Source organism: Podarcis cretensis (assembly GCF_951804945.1).
Source record: "Podarcis cretensis genome assembly, chromosome: 18".
Taxonomy (NCBI): domain Eukaryota; kingdom Metazoa; phylum Chordata; class Lepidosauria; order Squamata; family Lacertidae; genus Podarcis; species Podarcis cretensis.
The window spans coordinates 10,261,857-10,281,883 of NC_137188.1; the positions used below are offsets into that span (position 1 = coordinate 10,261,857).

Below are 20,027 nucleotides of genomic sequence, written 5' to 3' on the forward strand. Positions count from 1 at the left end.
CGAACTAAACTTTGGCCACTAAGTTCCTTGTGCATGCGCAGAGTGCCTTTGCAACCCAGTTTTTCGAGAACGAGCCGCTGGTTCCAGGAATCAGATGCAGCAATGGGGACCTTTTAAAAGAATCACTAGCAGTACCCTGGCCAACCATGAAATAAAACAATGCCATGGGAACCAAGGTCCTTTTTATCCGCACAACAGCTCTGTAAGGTAGGCCAGGCCAAAGTCGACTAGCGAATCATGCGATCGAGAAATAGAGTGTGGCCCTGCCTCTCTCTCCCCCTTGTCTGTAGCACAGCCTCTAGCCTCAGTCCAGTCCAAAATCTCCAGCCGAAACCTGCTCTAACCACTGCACGGCGCTGCCCCGAGTCTCGGAAAAGCCCCCTCCCAAACTGATTTTCCAGATACATTCCTGAGCATTCAGCAGAGGCGGACAGCATCGCCACCAGCAGCAACGCTCCATCGTCTCCCTCCCAAAATTCAAGGCACGCCAGATCCAGTTTATAAACACACCTGAGAAGGGAGGGATGGAGGGAGGGGGCTGGGAGCAGAGAGGGAAGGGGGGGCAACACACCGCAGAAAAAGCCGGCAAATTGAGAGTTCAGCGCCCAGGCATTTTGCACAGAAATTAGGAGGAAATCAGCGTCATAAATCTATGTCTTTTTGCAATCCTGTCCAAAAAAAAAGGGACACATGTAGTTTGGCAGGGATTAGTGGTTTAAGAGCATGCAATGAGGGGGGGGGGCGGTTTTGAGATGAGAGGGGGAATATCAGCATTCATGCAATGCCTCTAGATACAACCCCCCCCAAAAAAAAACCCACACACACACACAAAGCACAACCACCCAAATCTATCCGTCGCCTGACCGTGGTTTTTTTGCAAAAGGATGAGTTATATTATGATCCTGTGCCTGTCCCCCCCCCCCCACAACAACACACAACCTCAAGGGCGGGAACCACGCACAGAAAAAAAAATACAAAGGGGGGGGGGACACAATGAACATCCTTGTTCAAGATGGATTCTCTCCCCCCCCCCAGTCCCCCGGGCAACTGCTTATACTATAAAGGGGCTGTTGCGTTTCCCAAATTGTGGGGATTGTCAGAGATCCAGAAAACTGGGGAGGGCCGTGTGTGTGTGGGGGGGGGTGAGATTAGTTATCAGACACATATCTATAGTGGTGCAGATACAGGAAGGGAAAAAATATAACAGCTCGTTTCTGCCACCCCCAAATACATGATCTAAGCCAGCATCTTCCCTCTGAACGTCTCAAGGTGCCCTTCCAACAACAGTATCCTGTTCTCTTCAAATTTGGGGGAGCGGTGGGGGCGCAGAAGGGTACCAAAAACCGAGGGGGGGTGGGAGAAGGAAGACGCATAGGTCCCGGGGAGATTGGGGGGGGGGAGAGAAAGAGAGATAACCTTTTCTCCTAATTCAAGCCTTTAAAAACACAAAAAATGAAATGCACATTTTTTTCCCCCTGCTGGCTAATTCGACTCGTGGTGGGGGCCACCCCTCCCAGACCCGGTAAAGCCGCCCACCCCCCAAAAAAATCACACACCGAGTCATTTCCTTCCTTTGGCATTACTCAAGTGTCAATCCAGCTTCTCCCTCAAACAGACCCCCCCCCCGACCCAAAATTTCTCCATACTCTACTCTCCTTGCCAGTTATGGGATACAGAGCTTGATTTCAAAGGTCTTCCTCCATCCTTATCCCCAGCCAGCCGGTCGTTGGGAGGGGGGCACATTTGGGAAGGTGCCCCCCCTCCCCGCCAGAGCCTTCGGTTGAAGAGGAGGCCCGGGGGGGGTCTGTCCCCAAAGTCATTGCCCGGTGGGCACCCCAATTTCCCATAACAACAGAAGGAACTCAGGAAAGTCGCTTTTTCCTTGCATAGCTGCCCTAACATATCTCGCCCCCCCCAACCCAACAAAATAACAAGAATAAATAATAACAACACTAATAATAGCCCACCTATCTGGCAGGGATTAATACACACAGGTAATTGATACAGAAGCGTTCCTCCACTTGAAGCTGCTGTGAAAAAGGGGGGGGGGAGATCACAAGCAAAACCGACACACAAAAAACTAGATATTGCCCCCCACCTCATCGTAAAACTTCAAAACTATTAAGGGGTGAGAGATCTTTTTCCTGCACACATACACTTACAAGGACCCGAAATCTGAAGTTGATTGTTTGGGTGGGGTAAGCACCCCAAAATCGCTGCAGGTGTCGTCCAGCTTTACAGCCCCCCCCCAAATAAAAAAATATATATGTGGAGTAACTGGAAATGACTTGGGAGACCAGGGTTCAAATCTCTTCCCCCTTCACCCGGCCACGAAGCTCGCTGAGTGACCTTGAGGGGGGGCCACTCGCCGTTTCTCTCAGCCTAGTCTACCTCGCAGAGTCGTTGTGGAGATTAAAAGATCTTTAGCAATGGGTGTGGAGGAGGTGGATATAGAATAAATAACTTAAATCTGGGTCGGATTCCTGGAGCTGTCTCCAACATCAGGCCCTGCTCAGAGCAGACCGGTTGAAAATAGCAGCCAGCTAATTTCAGCCGGTGTGCTCTCGGCAAATCTCTGCTGGCAAACAACACTTTTTGGGGTCCCCTTCCAGCGTTACAACCGACTGCAGGGGGAAAACCCCACCCATTTTGAAGGACACCGAAGGTGCGGTTAAGACCATCAAGTCGTCGTCTCCCCCCAAACCTCGTGGCTAGCTGCTTCCCCTCCCCTCTCCGCCCTCCCCCAACCTGCCATTTTTGGGTCTCCCTAAACAGGGAAGCAGGTGGCGCTGTGGGTTAAACCACAGAGCCTAGGACTTGCCAATCAGAAGGTCGGCGGTTCGAATCCCTACGACGGGGTGAGCTCCCGTTGCTCAGTCCCTGCTCCTGCCAACCTAGCCGTTCGAAAGCACACCAGTGCAAGTAGATAAATAGGTACCGCTCCGGTGGGAAGGTAAATGGCGTTTCCGTGCGCTGCTCTGGTTCGCCAGAAGCGGCTTAGTCCTGCTGGCCACATGACCCGGAAGTTCCCTCGGCCAGTAAAGCGAGATGAGCGCCGCAACCCCAGAGTTGGCCATGACTGGACCTAACGGTCAGGGGTCCCTTTACCTTTAAATAGTTGCACAAACTCTGGAGCGCTTCACACTGACCCTCCACAAATCCCAGAGGTGGAATCAGACATTGGGTTGGTGGGCAAAGGTCAATTTTCCTCTTTTAATGGTTTCAGAGAGTGAACCAGCTACCTTGGGGTGGAAGGGGGGTAAACAGACACAACTCCCGGGCTCTGTTACCCCAGGCTTACCCCAGTTTTCTGCCTCTGGAAAGGTGATTGGCGGCTCCATACCCCAGAGGACCCCTACCTTACTTCTCTAGAGGCCCATCTCCCACAGAGAGGCTTAAGAGGTGACCCCACACCTGCCAACGCCGCCCCCCACCCCAGCAGAGCTTCTTGGAGTTAAATCAAGAATTTTGCAAAGTCATTTTCAGTGCAAATGCCACGTTCTGCACAGAAGGTTGTTCTGTGGAGCTGAACTCCATCAGATTAAGGGTTTCAAACTTTAACATCTCACGAATATTTCCACACACACACACACAACCTTTGAAGGAGGGAAACGACCCTCCAAGGTTATCCCAAGTCACTGGGCAGTGAGGATCCTGACCACCGCACCCCACCCCATAGAAAGGCACCTTGCAGTGCCCTTGAACCCTAAACAACGTCCCCCTCCACTCAAACCACTGGACGGTTTAAGAATCTAGAACCATCAAGTTGGGAGGGAACTCCAAGGCTCATCTAGTCTTGGCTCTAGGGAACCTCTGCCCCCCCTCCAAGATTGCTGAACTACAACTCCCATCAGCGGCACCCAGTGGGCCAAAGGCTCTCTCCCCCCCCCCCCGCCTTACAGACCACAAGCAGCAGCCAAATTATACTGGCTGATTATTAACTCTGGAGGGGAGCAATCCTAAAACAGACTTGCCTACGCAAGGGTAGGGGAGAGGGGGTTGTTTTCAAGTCAACGTGCGTTGGATCCGCCCCCCCCCCAAAAAAAATCACTGCCTTGAACTGCCAACTCTTGTCTCCTCACCCCTGAATAAAACAGAAGCCTTAAATCACTAAAGAGAGAGGTGCACTTTTGATCCTGTCCCCATTGCCTCCAAATTGGCCTTTCTCTGCTCCCCAGAAAAAGAACGACCCCCCCCACCCTGGTGGGAACTGCCTTTGAGCCCCCACCCTAAAGATTCCCCAGAGTAGATCCCTGGAGGAACCGTAATAGGAAATGAAACGGCTGAGGAAATCCTTACCTCTCAGTGCTACCCCCGCCCCAGGGTAGTTAACCTCACCCGGACAGCTCTGCCCCCCCCCGCCCCCTGTTCCCTGCCTTAAATCACCCACGGGGGTAACTGGCAGTACAAAACATTCTCCACCACTTAGGGAGTCAAATTTCCATCTTTTCCACCGCTCACCCCCCCCTCCGCCAGAGGTAGTTACCCCAGATTACTGCCACCAAGGTAGTTGCCCTCAAATAACCACCCTTCATCTTTTGCTGCCCCCCCCCAGATCCTCCACCCAATTTAACCCCCTAAATTTTGACTGGCCGGAAATCTCCTTGCGCCGTTCGATCGGTACAAAGCCCTGGCTCATCTGTAACCCTGAGGTAGTTACCCAGGGGTTGCCATGTCTTCCATGGGTTTTTTGATTTTCCCCAAATCACAACAGGACCGTCCAGAAGGAAAAGTGACCCTCTGTCATTAACCCCCCCCCCCAAGGATTTCTACCTCTCTCCCTCCCCCAGGGGACCGTGCGCAGGTGGGATCCAGCCCAGATTGCTCCACGACGCCTCGGCCACGCTGAATATCCCCCTCCGTCCCTAACTGAGGTAGTTACTTTGGGTTAGTTGCTCCTCCCTCAATTCAGGGGGGGGGCAAGGAGTGGGAAAAAACCCTTCCTAGGCCTAAATTTGCTGTGTGACAGATATATTCAAGTACATATTGTATAGGGTTTTCTGTCCCTAGACAAAGTAGTTACCCCTGAATTATTTCCTCCCTTGCTGGAGGCGGGGCGGCGGCAGAGAATCCCTGTCCTTGCCTAAAATTGCCTTAAGGCTCACTGTCAGTACAAACCAGAGGTAACTACCCTGCGGCAGTTACCCCCCTAAGTATGTTCCCCCCAAGTTTAGATACTCAAGGTCTCCCTCTGCTGCATACCCCAAAAAAGCGGCAGGTAGTTAACGCCCTACCCCCCAATATGCATTACTACAAAAACCGCCTCTTCCCCCAAATCGCAAGGTAGTTACCCCCAAGGTGAGTTAACCAAATTGCCAAAATTCGCTGAAGTTGCTTACCCCCCCTCCCAAGGAGATTCCCCCCCCTCCCAGAGTCTCCCCTACCCACTCCGCCACTACCCCCAAATCTCTGCAGGTAGTTCCCCCGTGTGGAGTTACCCCAGGGGTGAGTTACCCCCCCGTCTCCCCCACTTGCCAGAAATCACTGCAGGTATGTATCCCCAAGGCAAGGTAACCCAGACCCCTATTCCCTGTTTCTCCAAAGCGCAGGTGAGTTACCCCAGGGGTGAGTTACTTCAGGGGTGAGTTATCCCAGGGGTGAGTTACCCCTGATCTCCCCAACTTGCCTGAAATCACTGCAGATAGTTATCCCCAAGGCAAGGTAACCCAGACCCCTGTTCCTGTTTCTCCAAATCACAGGTGAGTCACCCCAGGGGCGAGTTACCCCAGGAGTGAGTTACCCCAATCTCTCCCACTTGCCTGAAATCACTGCAGGTAGTTATCCCCAAGGCAAGGTAACCAGACTCCCCCCACTTCCCTGTTTCTTCAAATCGCAGGTGAGTCACCCCAGGGGTGAGTTACCCCCTATCTTCACACCCCCCAGTGCTTGCCTAAAATCCCTGTCAGTTTCTAACCCCTCCTCGCAGGGACAGTTCCCCTCGGGTGCTCCACCTCTCTGCAGGTAGTACCCACCCCCCAGGTGAGTTCCCCACACAGATGAGGGCCAGGGGTCAAGGGGAAAAGGCCCACTGGCCTGAAATCACCGCAGGTATGTATCCCCATGGCAAGGTATGTATCCCCCTTCCTCCAAATCGCAGGTGAGTCACCCCAGGGCGCGCTGTAAGCTTGCCTAAAATCCCTGTCGGTTTCTAACCCCTCCTGGCAAGGACAGTTCCCCTCAGGTGCTCCGCCTCTCTGCAGGTAGTACCCACCCCCCAGGTGAGTTCCCCACACAGGTGAGGGCCAGGGGTCAAGGGGGAAAGGCCCACTGGCCTGAAATCACTGCAGGTATGTATCTCCATGGCAAGCGAACCCAGACCCCCGTTCCCTGTTTCCCCAAATCGCAGGTGAGTCACCCCAGGTGAGCCCACCCACACAGGTGAGTCCATTCCCCGGCCAGGGGTGGAGGGAAGGCGGCCCACTGGCCTGAAATCACTGCAGGTATGTATCTCCATGGCAAGCCAACCCAGACCCCCCCCTTCCGTGTTTCCCCAACTCGCAGGTGAGTCACCCTTCCCACCCACACAGGTGAGTCCACTCCCCGGCCAGGGATGGAGGGAAGGCGGCCCACTCGCCTGAAATCGCTGTAAGGGTGGATGATCCAGGCTCCGGCGGACTTGACCCGCTCCTGCTCCCGCTCGACGGCCTTCTGCGAGCCGAACATCCGCAGCGAGAACTTGTTGACTCCGGGCTGGAGCATGGCGCTAAACTGGCGCTGCATGAAGCTGGCCTGGCTGCCCCCCGGCTCGCCCTCCGAGGGGGCGCCCGCCGCCCCCGATGATGCCCCTTCCTCGGCCGCCTTGGGGGAGCCGTCGGCGCTGCAGGAGAAGGAGACCTTGGGCTGGGAGGAGGGCGCCGGATCGGGGCCGCTGACGCCCTCCTCGCCGCCCCCCCGGCGGCACTCCCCGTTGGGGGAGCCCCCCTTGCCGGCGCGGCTGCCCATGCCGCCTCCGCGCAGCGACAGCAGCCGCCCCTTCGAGGCCGGAGACGCCGCCGGAGAGGACGCGGCCGGAGAGGCGCAACCCGAGGATGCTGCGGATGCTGCAGTGGGCGCCCCCCCGACGCCGCCGCCGCCGCCGCCGCCGCCCGTCCGCATGCTGGACTCGACGCGCAAGCCAGCACCACCAGCCCCTCGGCGGCTGCTGCTGCTGCTGCGGCGACGGCGGAGGAGGAGGAGACCGGGGAGGAGAGGCAGAGACGGGGTGGGGAGGGGAGAGGAGAGGAGGAGCGTCGAGGGCCGGGGGAGGGGCTGGCTGGCAGGGGAGGGGGAGGGGGAGGGAGGGAGGGAGGAAGAGGAAGGGGAAGGTCAAAGAGAGGGAGGGGGGACAAGGGCAAAGGATGGAGAGGGAGGGGAGGGAGGGAAGGGGAGGGAGGGGGAGGTCAAGAGAGAGGGGGAGGGGAGGAAGAGGAAGGTCAAACAGAGAGAGGGGGGACAAGGGCAAAGGATGGAGAGGGAGAGAGGGGGAGGTCAAGAGAGATGGGGAGGGGAGGAAGAGGAAGGTCAAGCAGAGAGGGGGGAGAAGGACAAAGGATGGAGAGGGAGGGGAGGGAGGGGGAGGTCAAGAGAGAGGGGGAGGGGAGGAAGAGGAAGGCCAAACAGAGAGAGGGGGGACAAGGGCAAAGGATGGAGAGGGAGGGGAGGGGAGGGAGGGGGAGGTCAAGAGAGAGGGGGAGGGGAGAGAAGGAGAGGGAGGGGAGGTCGAGAGGGGAGGGGAGGAAGAGGAAGGTCAAACAGAGAGAGGGGGGACAAGGGCAAAGGATGGAGAGGGAGGGGAGGGGAGGGAGGGGGAGGTCAAGAGAGAGGGGGAGGGGAGAGAAGGAGAGGGAGGGGAGGTCGAGAGGGGAGGGGAGGAAGAGGAAGGTCAAACAGAGAGAGGGGGGACAAGGGCAAAGGATGGAGAGGGAGAGAGGGGGAGGTCAAGAGAGATGGGGAGGGGAGGAAGAGGAAGGTCAAGCAGAGAGGGGGGAGAAGGACAAAGGATGGAGAGGGAGGGGGAGGTCAAGAGAGAGGGGGAGGGGAGAGAAGGAGGGGGAGGGGAGGGGGAGGTCAAGAGAGAGGGCAAGGGGAGAGAAGGAGGGGGAGGGGGAGGAGAGGGAGGGGGAGGTCAAGAGAGAGGGGGAGGGGAGGAAGAGGAAGGTCAAACGGGGGAGGGGAGGAAGGTCAAAGAGAGAGGGGGAAAGAAGGTCAAACGGTGGAGGGGGAGGGGAGGGAGGGAAGGTCAAGAGAGAGGGCAAGGGGAGAGAAGGAGGGGGAGGGGGAGGAGAGGGAGGGGGAGGTCAAGACAGAGGGGGAGGGGAGGAAGAGGAAGGTCAAACGGGGGAGGGGAGGAAGGTCAAAGAGAGAGGGGGAAAGAAGGTCAAGGTGGAGGGGGAGGGGAGGGAGGGAAGGTCAAGAGAGAGGGCAAGGGGAGAGAAGGAGGGGGAGGGGGAGGAGAGGGAGGGGGAGGTCAAGAGAAAGGGGGAGGGGAGGAAGAGGAAGGTCAAACGGGGGAGGGGAGGAAGGTCAAAGAGAGAGGGGGAAAGAAGGTCAAATGGGGGAGGGGAGAGGAGGGAGGGAAGGTCAAGAGAGAGGGCAAGGGGAGAGAAGGAGGGGGAGGGGGAGGAGAGGGAGGGGGAGGTCAAGACAGAGGGGGAGGGGAGGAAGAGGAAGGTCAAACGGGGGAGGGGAGGAAGGTCAAAGAGAGAGGGGGAAAGAAGGTCAAGGTGGAGGGGGAGGGGAGGGAGGGAAGGTCAAGAGAGAGGGCAAGGGGAGAGAAGGAGGGGGAGGGGGAGGAGAGGGAGGGGGAGGTCAAGAGAAAGGGGGAGGGGAGGAAGAGGAAGGTCAAACGGGGGAGGGGAGGAAGGTCAAAGAGAGAGGGGGAAAGAAGGTCAAACGGTGGAGGGGGAGGGGAGGGAAGGTCAAGAGAGAGGGCAAGGGGAGAGAAGGAGGGGGAGGGGGAGGAGAGGGAGGGGGAGGTCAAGACAGAGGGGGAGGGGAGGAAGAGGAAGGTCAAACGGGGGAGGGGAGGAAGGTCAAAGAGAGAGGGGGAAAGAAGGTCAAGGTGGAGGGGGAGGGGAGGGAGGGAAGGTCAAGAGAGAGGGCAAGGGGAGAGAAGGAGGGGGAGGGGGAGGAGAGGGAGGGGGAGGTCAAGAGAAAGGGGGAGGGGAGGAAGAGGAAGGTCAAACGGGGGAGGGGAGGAAGGTCAAAGAGAGAGGGGGAAAGAAGGTCAAACGGGGGAGGGGAGAGGAGGGAGGGGGAGGTCAAGAGGGGGGAGGAAAAGTCAAACGGGGCAGGGAGACAAGGGCAAAAGGATGGAGAGAAGGGGAAGGTCAAGCAGGGAGAGGGGGGACAAGGACAAAGGATGGGGGGAGAAGGAGGGGTAGGGTCAAGAGAGGGGAGAGGGAGGTTAAACAGAGGGGGACAAGGGCAAAAGATGGAGAGGAGGGGAGGTCAAGAGAGAGGGAAGGAGGGGAGAGGTAAAGGGAGAGGGAGGGAGGTCAGACAGAGAGGGGGGGACCAAGGGGAGTGCAATGGGGAGGAAGGTCAAGAGAGAGGAGGAGGGAGGAGGAAAGGGAGGGAGGTCAGAGAGAAGGGGAGAAGGGAGATGGGGAGGGAGGTCAAGAGAGGAAGGAAGGTCAAAGAGGGGGAGAAGGAAAAGAACTGGGGGAGAAGGGAGAGGGAGAGGGAGGGAAGAAGGTTTAGCAGAAGGAAGGAGAGAAAGGAAGAATAAATGGGAAGAAAGCAGAATGCCAGAGGAGGTGGGAATGAAGGTCCAAAGTGCAGGGGGATGGAAGAAATGGTGCCTCGACTTTCCATTATGGTGACCGTAACCCAACTTTGGGTGGCGCTGTGGGTTAAACCACAGAGCCTAGGACTTGCCGATCAGAAGGTCGGCGGTTCGAATCCCTGCGACAACGGGGTGAGCTCCCATTGCTCGGTCCCTGCTCCTGCCAACCTAGCAGTTCGAAAGCACGTCAAAGTGCAAGTAGAAAAATAGGGACCACTCCGGCGGGAAGGTAAACGGCGTTTCCATGCGCTGCTCTGGTTTGCCAGAAGCGGCTTAGTCCTGCTGGCCACATGACCCGGAAGCGCCACAACCCCAGAGTCGGTCACGACTGGACCTAATGGTCAGGGGTCCCTTTACCTTTACCCCAGGTTTAAGGTGCCATTTGGCGATTAGATTACTGTATTTTTTGCTCTATATGACTCACTTTTCCCCTCCTAAAAAGTAAGAGGAAATGTGTGTGCGTCTTATGGAGCAAATGCAGGCTGCGCAGCTATCCCAGAAGCCGGAACAGCAAGAGGGATTGCTGAGATTCAGAATATTTTTTTTCTTGTTTTCCTCCTCCAAAAACTAGGTGTGTCTTGTGGTCTGGTGCGTCTTATAGAGCGAAAAATACGGTATATGCAACGCCGGCTGGGGCAACTGTTTGGCCACTATGAGAACAGAGTGCTGGACTAAGATGGACATTCAGCCTCATCGAGCTGCAGGCCTCTTCTGATAGATTACGGAGGAGATTTCGGCCCAAATGCTTGGTCTGTCTTGGTGGGATAAGATTGCGGCCTGATGCGACCCAGAATTTCCATGCTGAGCCACCCGCCTCCCCAGGGCCACATTTTGCCGCCAGAGAGGCTTCTAATTTAGGCTGCACATCCTCAAGAAAGAGGGCGAAATAGTATTAGTGTCACAGCCCATAATTCTCAGGTCCCGGGATGCAGAGCAGCCTAATTTCATATGCAAATACATGAAGGCATTTTTTTAAAAATTAAGGGGAAGTGGTGGCTGGATGGGAAGCAGGGAATCGGTTGTGAATATCTCGCTTTAAATGCAGAGAGCATTTCAGCCTTGCATTGGCCCTTAAAGCAGCCCCATGGGGCAGGCTATTCTCGGGCTTGGGCACCCATTTTCCAGACAGCAAAACTGAGGGGAAGTGGCTTGCGAATCTGTGCCGGAGGACCAACGTTAACCTTGCTCTCCAGTTTACATCCTTGACAGAACAGGAGTTCGCGTTCTGAAATCGGGGAGGTGTAGTGGTTAGATCCACCTTCCCCAACTGAACAATGTCCAGATGTTTTGAGTTCATGCCAGGGATGGTGCCAGCTGCTGTCTGAAAACATCTGGAGTAAAAGGACTAGGCTAGCTGCTCACATCCTCTCAGCCTGACCTACTTTGCAGGGTTATTGTGGCGCTTAAATGATGCGACGGGGTGGACACAACCATGCAGATCTCCTTTAAGTGTTTGGAAGGGATACAAAAAATAATGTAGAACTTCATGCAGTGCATAAACTACGGAACTCACTCCTGCAGGGACAGCTACCAAGCTTAAAAAAAATAGGTAAAGGGACCAGGGAGAAGAGTCGGTGGAAGAAGATTGAAGGAAATTTAAAGACTATTTACAGAAACATTGTAAAATTAATAACTGTTAGAAGGATGTTGGAATAATATATGATTTTAGCAGGAATGATATAAAGGATTTGGGAATAACTGACTGTTAATTGGTGAAAGAAGGAAAAGTAAAGTTACATTATATTAAGACAATTCACAGGACAAAAATTTTAAAAGAGGGAAAGGATTTGCTGAAATGGATAATTGACCTAGAATACAAAAAAGGGAGGTGTGAGGAGGTCAAGGAAATAAGCTAATGAAAGATTAGTAATGAGGAGATCTGATGTATTTTTCTTTGCATTTTTGTTTTTGGTTAATGGGTTTTATTTCTCTGTTTTTTTTATATTGTGATGTGTTGTTTTATTTTTGTTTAATGTGGTATTTTTATTTTTTCATTCTGTAACCTTTAAAATTTTAATAAATATTATTTAAAAAAATAAATAGGTAAAGGACCCCTGACAGTTAAGTCCAGTCACGAACAACTCTGCGGTTGCGGCGCTCATCTCGTTTTGCTGGCCGAGGGAGCCAGCGTTTGTCCGCAGGCAGTTTTTCCGGATCATGTGGCCAGCAGGACTGAGCCGCTTCTGGCGAAACCAGAGCAGCGCACGGAAATGCCGTTTACCTTCCCGCCAGAGCGGTACCTATTTATCTACTTGCACTTTGACGTGCTTTCGAACTGCTAGGTGGGCAGGAGCAGGGACCGAGCAACGGGAGCTCACCCCGTCGTCGTGGGGATTCGAACCGCCGACCTTCTGATCGGCAAGCCCTAGGCTCAGTGGTTTAACCCACAGCTACCAAGCTAGAGGAAGGTTTGAAGCAGGGTTTCTTCTCCATAACCAACCCTTAGGATTTGTTTTTATACTCTCTCCCATTTTATTTCTTAACGCCTTTTAGTGCTACGTTTTGTTGTTTTAATTTACAGTGGTTAAGAACTTAATTCGTTCCGGAGGTCCGTTCTTAACCTGAAACTGTTCTTAACCTGAAGCACCACTTTAGCTAATGGGGCCTCCTGCTGCCGCCGTGGCACGATTTCTGTTCTCATCCTGAAGCAAAGTTCTTAACCCGAGGTACTATTTGTGGGTTAGCGGAGTCTGTAACCTGAAGCGTCTGTAACCCGAGGTACCACGGTATTGTTTTATCTCATTGTTTTATTGTTCTAACTCCCCAGAAGCTGGGCTGGGGCTGAGCACTTTAGCAAAAGATCGAGCCAGATTACTGCCACCAGACCTCCACTTTCATGATGTAACCGTGATGTAGTTTGGAGGGGATGTAACATGGGGATTAAAGGTAAAGGTACCCCTGCCCGTACGGGCCAGTCTTGACAGACTCTGGGGTTGTGCGCCCATCTCACTCAAGAGGCCAGGGGCCAGCGCTGTCCGGAGACACTTCCGGGTCACGTGGCCAGCGTGACATCGCTGCTCTGGCGAGCCAGAGCCGCACACGGAAACGCCGTTTACCTTCCCGCTGGTAAGCGGTCCCTATTTATCTACTTGCACCTGGAGGTGCTTTCGAACTGCTAGGTTGGCAGGCGCTGGGACCGAGCAGCGGGAGCGCACCCCGCAGCAGGGATTCGAACCGCCGACCTTTCGATCGGCAAGTCCTAGGCGCTGAGGCTTTAACCCACAGCGCCACCTGTGTCCCCATAACATGGGGATTAGCAGCTAATAAAAGTTTGGGTTCTCTTTTGTTCGGGGCTTCCATCTTGTTCCACCTTGTGGCAGGTTGGAGTCCTGTCGCGACAGTCTTCAATAAAGACCAAGCCTACTGGCTGCTGTTTTGCTCTGGTATTCCTGGCTGGTGTCCTTGCTTTTTTTGTCACATTTCTCTGTTAACAGTTGTAAACCCTACACAAATCTGGAGTGGTTTGATGGCGCCTTGTACGCCTCCTTCTGGCAACTGCTGCAGCCAAGCTGGTGCCAAACGTCTCGCTCTGCTTTCCTTCGGACCCCCATCTTTGAGGCTGAGAGGCGGTGGTCCTGTCGTCTGAGCAGCCCAGGACCTCGAGACGCGCTGCCCAGGGGAGGTCGCTTGGGTGCTGCTAGCACAGCGGTTTGACTTCACCCCTGGAGGCGAACTCCATTGCCTCTCAAGGCAGATAGATAAAGGTAAAGGGACCCCTGACCATTAGGTCCTGTCGTGACCGACTCTGGGGTTGCGGCGCTCATCTCGCTTTATTGGCCGAGGGAGCCGGCGTACAGCTTCCGGGTCAAGTGGCCAGCAGGACTAAGCCGCTTCTGGCGAACCAGAGCAGCACATGGAAACGCCGTTTCCCTTCCCACCGGAGAGGTACCTGTTTATCTACTTGCACTTTGATGTGCTTTCGAACTGCTAGGTTGAAAGGAGCAGGGAACGAGCAATGGGAGCTCACCCCGTCATTGCGGGGATTCGAACCACCAACCTTCAGATCTGCAAGTCCTAGGCTCTGTGGTTTAACCCACAGTGCCACCCGCGTCCCTGATAGATAAAAAGGTAAAGGTACCCCTGCCCGTACGGGCCAGTCTTGACAGACTCTGGGGTTGTGCGCCCATCTCACTTAAGAGGCCAGGGGCCAGCGCTGTCCGGAGACACTTCCGGGTCACGTGGCCAGCGTGACATCGCTGCTCTGGCCAGAGCCAGAGCCAGAGCCGCACACGGAAACGCCGTTTACCTTCCCGCTGGTAAGTGGTCCCTATTTATCTACTTGCACCCGGAGGTGCTTTCGAACTGCTAGGTTGGCAGGCGCTGGGACTGAGCAGCGGGAGCGCACCCCGCCACAGGGATTCGAACCGCCGACCTTTCGATCGGCAAGCCCTAGGCGCTGAGGCTTTAACCCACAGCGCCACCTGCGTCCCAGGTTCCCTGATAGATACCAACATACAAATTCAAGGGCTGTTGATGGCTAAGCCACGATGGCTTTGCCCTGTGTCCACAGCAGCAGCGCTTCCAGAAACCACAGAAGGGGAATGTGCCCTTGTGTGCTTGAATCTTGCTTGCGGACCGGCCACCTTAAGAACAGGATGTTGGGCCAGATCCATCAGGGCTCGTCTTCTGTCCTTATGATGCTGTTCTGCCTTTGCCTCGGACCGACTTTCGCCATTCCCTCTTTCTCCTCACTTTTCTGCCGGCTGGGATCCTTTCAAAACACGATGCACCATTCTGCAAAGCGTTCGAGAGCTGCACCTATTTGGCCTTTCCTCACACGTCCTTCTGTCTGCCTTTTCCTGGGGCTGTCTGGCCCCTGGGAGCGGCTGTTTGGCTGAGTCCTGTATGGCAATGAGCCGAGAGGCACAGGCAAGGCAGCGATGACATTTTGGAAGGTGTGTTTGTGTGTGTGTGTGTGTGAGAGAGAGAGAGAGAGAGAGAGAGAGCGCGACCGCCAGGCAGACAGACAGACAGAGTTATCTCTTCCCACTCTTGATGCCAGCAGAGGAGCTGTCTTTTTTGTGCCCATGCAGTTTTATGCCAAATACAGTTTTTCCACGCCTTCCGACTAGGAAAGGGGGGGGGGGGGAGAGAACAAGTGTTGACTCAGTAAGAGTGTCACAAGATACAGTGAGTGACTGGATGGCTTTAAGAGAGGATTAGACCAATTCATGGAGGATGAGTCTGTCTTGGCCCTACTCAGAAAAGCATCAAGTATTGAATAAAGGGCTTTGGCATGCAAAGCAGATGTTCTGCCCTTGAGATGACGTCCTTCTCCTGAAGATCAAGTAAGATTCCAGTCCTCACTGTTTTTTAAAAAAATAAAGTGGTTTTTGTTGTCATTTTTTAGCTCTCTTTTTTAATGCTTTACTGGTTTTCAAAACAAGACCAATACAAAACTAAACAATACACAACGGTCAACAAAAGGCAAGCCACGATCAACACTCATTGCAAAAAAAAAGAAAAGATCATGGCTGTTTTCCTGTGGTACTTCAGACATGTGGTTTATATATTTAGGTATGTTTGCTTGGTACATTTATTATATATATAAGACCTTAATTTTTTAATGTCATGTTGTTAAAGGAAGCCGCTTTCTACTGGATCAGGCTATTGGATCATTTGACTGGCAAAGACTTTTTAAGGTTTCCAGAAAGGGAGTTTCTCCCAGCCCTACGTGGGAACTTCCAGACAAATGCGAAGTTGATGTTCTGCCTCCAGAGGCAAGATGCCAGTTTTCTGGGGATACCAAAAGGAGAGACCGGCCGCTGCGCTCCTATCTGGTTGGCTACTGTGAGGACAGAAGGACTCCCTGGTCCTGAATGGGGCAACTGTGCCCCTGAAGGACCAGGTGCGCAGCCTGGGGGTCATTTTGGACTGATAGCTGTCCATGGAGGTGCAGGTTAATTCTGTGTCCAGGGCGGCTGTCTACCAGCTCCACCTGGTATGCAGGATGAGACCCTCCCTGCCCACAGACTGTCTGGCCAGAGTGGTGCATGCTCTGGTTATCTCCTGCTTGGACTACTGCAATGTGCTCTCCGTGGGGCTACCTTTGAAGGTGACCCGGAAACTGCAACTAATCCAGAACGCAGTAGCTAGACTGGTGACTGGGAGCGGCCGCCGAGACCACATAACACCGGTCCTGAAAGACCTCCATTGGCTCCAAGTACATTACCGAGTACAATTCAAAGTGTTGGTGCTGACCTTTAAAGCCCTAAATGGCCCAATATCCCTGAAGGAGCATCTCCACCCCCATCGTCCATCCTGGACACCGGGGTCCATCTCCCAAGGGCCTTTTGACGGTTCCCTCCCTGCGAGAAGCGAGGTTACAAGCAACCAGGCAGAGGGCCTTCTTGGTGGTGGCGCCCGCCCTGTGAAATGCCTTCCCATCAGATGTCAAGGAAATAAACAACTACCTGACTTATGGAAGACACTTGAAGGCAGCCCTGTTCAGAGAAGTTTTTAATGTTTGGTCTTTTATTCTGCTTTTAATATTATTAATAATAATATTCTGTTGGGAGCCGCCCAGAGTGGCTGGGGAAACCCAGCCAGATGGGCAGGGTATAAATAAATAAATAAATAAATATAATAATAATAATAATAATAATAATAATAATAATAATAATAATAATAATTTAGATGGGCCCCCTTTGGCTTGATCCAGCTAGGCTCACGACTCTCTTGGGGTGAAGACATACGTCCCTTCAAGACAGCTCAGAAGCTTTTGTTCATCACTACTGCTCAGAAAAAGGGATGCAGGTGGCACTGTGGGTTAAACCACAGAGCCTAGGACTTGCTGATCAGAAGGTCGGCGGTTCGAATCCCCGCAATGACGGGGTGAGCTCCCGTTGCTCAGTCCCTGCTCCTGCCAACCTAGCAGTTCGAAAGCACCTCAAAGTGCAAGTAGATAAATAGGTACCGCTCTGGTGGGAAGGTGCGCTGCTCTGGTTCGCCAGAAGCGGCTTAGACCTGCTGGCCACATGACCCGGAAGCTGTACGCCGGCTCCCTCGGCCAGTAAAGCGAGATGAGCGCCGCAACCCCAGAGTCGGCAACGACTGGACTTAACGGTCAGGGGTCCCTTTACCTTTACCTTACTGCTCAGAAATGCCCACAGAGAGGGTTAAAGGATATTGCCAGCCCCTTATTGCTCCTACTGTGAATTAGGACTGCTCGTTTTTTCCGCAGCCTCAGAGGGCAGCCCTGTTTATTACTTGTTTAATAAAGGAATCGGTTCTCTTGGAGATCTTGCTTAGCAGCAAGGTGTGAAACACTCACGAGAAGATGCACCAGGGACTCACTTAAGAATACTCTGACGCCGGCACCCTCAACCCCAAAACACCCGTCTCTTTTGCCGGCACTCTGCTGCTGAGCTGCAAGAAAACGGTGCAGGATTGGGCCACAGGGAAGCTCGACAGCAGGACGTGGGTTCAACGCCGCATTTCCCACCTGCGATTCCTAGCAGCCTGTCTCCAGAGGTGTAAACAAGGGCAGTAAACAAGTATTAAGATTTGGAAAGGGCCGCGGTTCGTCGTTTGGGGGAACCGAACCCCCAAAACCAGTTGGAAGGGACCCCAGCGGTCATCTAGTCCAACCCCCTGCAATGCAGAAATCTCAACTGAAGTGTCCGTGACAGATGGCCATCCAAACTCTTCTTGGAAACCTCCAAGGATGGAGAGTCCACAATCTCTGGTGGGAGTCTGTTCCACTGCTGAACTGCTCTTACTGTCAGAATGCTGAGTCGGAATCTCCTTCCTTGTAACTTGAAGCCACGGGTTCGAGTCCTCCCCTCCAGAGCAGGAGAAAACAAGCTTGTTCCCTCTTCCGTTTGACAGCCCTTGAGATAACTGAAGAACCTCCTCTTTTCCAAGCTAAACCTGCGTAGCTCCTCCAAGCGCTGGTCTTAAGGCTTGGTTTCCAGACATTGGACTATCTCGGTCGCCCATCTCTGCCCACCTTCCACCTTGTTCAGGTCTGTCTTAAATTGTAGTGCCCAGAATTGGACACATTATTCCAGGTGTGGTCTGTCTGACCAAGGCAGAATAGAGTTGCCCTATTGCTTCCCTTGATCTGGACGCTAGACTTCTGTTTGATGAAGCCCAGAATAGCATTAGCCTTTTTTGCTGCTGCATCACACTGTGGGCTCATGTTCAGTTTGTGGTCCAAGACCCCGAGATCCTTTCCACGTGTCCTGCTATTAAGCCAGGTGTCCCCCATCCTATATTTGTGCATCTGGTTCTCCCTGCCTAAGTGCAGAACCTGACATTTGTCCCTGTTGAAATTATTTTTCTTAGCTTGCGCCCAGTTCCCCAATCTGTTAAGGTCATTTTGAGTACTGATTCCATCTTCTGCGGCATTAGCTACCCCTCCCATCTGAAAATTTGATAAGCACCCCCTCAATTCCTTCAGGTCATTTTATATTAAATCTTTTATTTTTGTATCTGATTTTAGATTTGGTGAACCAGAGCAGCGCACAGAAACGCTGTTTACCTTCCTGCCGGAGTGGTACCTATTTATCTACTTGCACTTTGACGTGCTTTCGAACTGCTAGGTGGGCAGGAGCAGGGACCGAGCAACCGGAGCTCATCCCATCACGGGGATTCGAACTGCCGACCTTCTGATCAGCAAGTCCTAGGCTCTGTGATTTAACCCACAGCACCACCCGCGTCCCTAACCAAGTTTGTAATTCCATTTAAAAAGAAAAAAGAAAAGAGAAGAGAAGAGAAGAGAAGAGAAGAGAAGAGAAGAGAAGAGAAGAGAAGAGAAGAAAGGAGATTGGTCTGTCATGACTTAATTTTGAGAAACCCATGCTGGGTCTTCGTAATCACCACATCCTTTTATAAGGGTAAGAAATAATAATAAAATAATGATAATGATATAATAATATATAGATGTCCATCACTTTGAAAATAAGACTGGGAAACAAGGGGTCTCCTCACAACTTAGCAGTATCCTGTAAGTGACTCATGAACTTATTTACACTTGAGGGTAATAAGAAGTTTACATATATACGACGTCGTTTTATAACCTTGATTACATTTTACTGTCATTTCGATGTTCTTGTTTTCCTCTGTTTGTTTTTCGTTTCCTATGTATTTCTTTTCTTCCCCCTTCGTTTTAATTCACTGTGAAACTTTTAATAAAATATAAATATTTAAGAAACCCAAAAATTAACAGTATCCTGCAGGAAGACTTGCCATCTAGGCCATTCTCGGCTCGCTATCCATGCTGCAGAATTTGGTTGCGGGCCGCACTCATTGCGATAATCCTCAAACACAGAGGGAAAGAGTCGAGGAAGCTGATAGGAGAGGCCACAGGAGCCTCTGTTGAAAAAAATATTCCCCCTTCCGGTTCTGAAAAAGCCAACTGCTCCTGTGGCCACAGCCAGTGGACCCGACACTAAACCGTTCTGATCTCAGCCACAGGGAGAGCAGCAAAACTGTCATTTTAAAATGTAAGAGATGCATCCTTTCCGGTTCGTTTGTTCGTCTCTTTAACCCAAATGCATCCAATGTCCTAACTCTCACTCCCAATTTCAACTGCGCGGCGCTTAGTAAAGTTTGCGCAACAAAACCTCCATTTGCAAGAGCAGTGTACCCCTCAGCGCTAGCAATGGTGCCAACACAATTTCTAAGGCTTGCTAGCGTCAACAGGCTAGATGGGTAGGGGGTTAGGCGCTCTTGGTAGTTCCTCTGCCCTCAAACGCTCATGGGTTGGCAGCCAAGGGGAGGGAGTTCTGTGGGGCAGCCCCTAAGCAGTGGAGCTCCTTCCTCAGAGAGGTATGCCTGGTGCCTTCAATGTATAACTTTTGGCAAAAGCTCAAGACCAGGGGTCAGCAAACTTTTTCAGCAGGGGGCCGGTCCACTGTCCCTCAGACCTTGTGGGGGGCCGGGCTATATATTATTTTTTTTTGGGGGGGGAGGAAATGAACGAATTCCTATGCCCCACAAATAACCCAGAGATGCATTTTAAATAAAAGGACACATTCTTCTTGTTGTTTAGTTGTGTCCACCTCTTCGTGACCCCCTGGACCAGAGCACGCCAGGCACTCCTGTCTTCCACTGCCTCCCGCAGTTTGGTCAAACTCATGCTGGTAGCTTCGAGAACACTGTCCCACCATCTCGTCCTCTGTCCTCCCCCTTCTCCTTGCGCCCTCCATCTTTCCCAACATCAGGGTCTTTTCCAGGGAGTCTTCTCTTCTCCTGAGGTGGCCAAAGTCTTGGAGCCTCAGCTTCAGGATCTGTCCTTCCAGTGAGCACTCAGGGC

The 20,027-nt window shown here is 53.0% G+C and overlaps 2 protein-coding genes across 2 annotated transcripts in view; one reads left to right on the top strand and one right to left on the bottom strand.

The window, feature by feature from the left end:
• The window catches only part of HCN2 (hyperpolarization activated cyclic nucleotide gated potassium and sodium channel 2), a 55,037-nt gene extending 48,001 nt beyond the window's left edge, over positions 1 to 7,036 (bottom strand). Inside the window, exon 1 of the mRNA XM_079960525.1 lies at positions 6,575 to 7,036. Within this exon, the coding sequence (XP_079816651.1) occupies positions 6,575 to 6,942 (368 nt within the window). The 5' untranslated portion in view covers positions 6,943 to 7,036. The remainder of the gene's footprint in view (positions 1 to 6,574) is intronic.
• The window catches only part of MADCAM1 (mucosal vascular addressin cell adhesion molecule 1), a 179,274-nt gene extending 169,327 nt beyond the window's left edge, over positions 1 to 9,947 (top strand). Inside the window, exon 6 of the transcript XR_013834565.1 lies at positions 9,869 to 9,947. The gene's annotated coding sequence lies outside the window, so the exon portion shown is untranslated. The remainder of the gene's footprint in view (positions 1 to 9,868) is intronic.
• Positions 9,948 to 20,027: the final 10,080 nt, after the last annotated feature.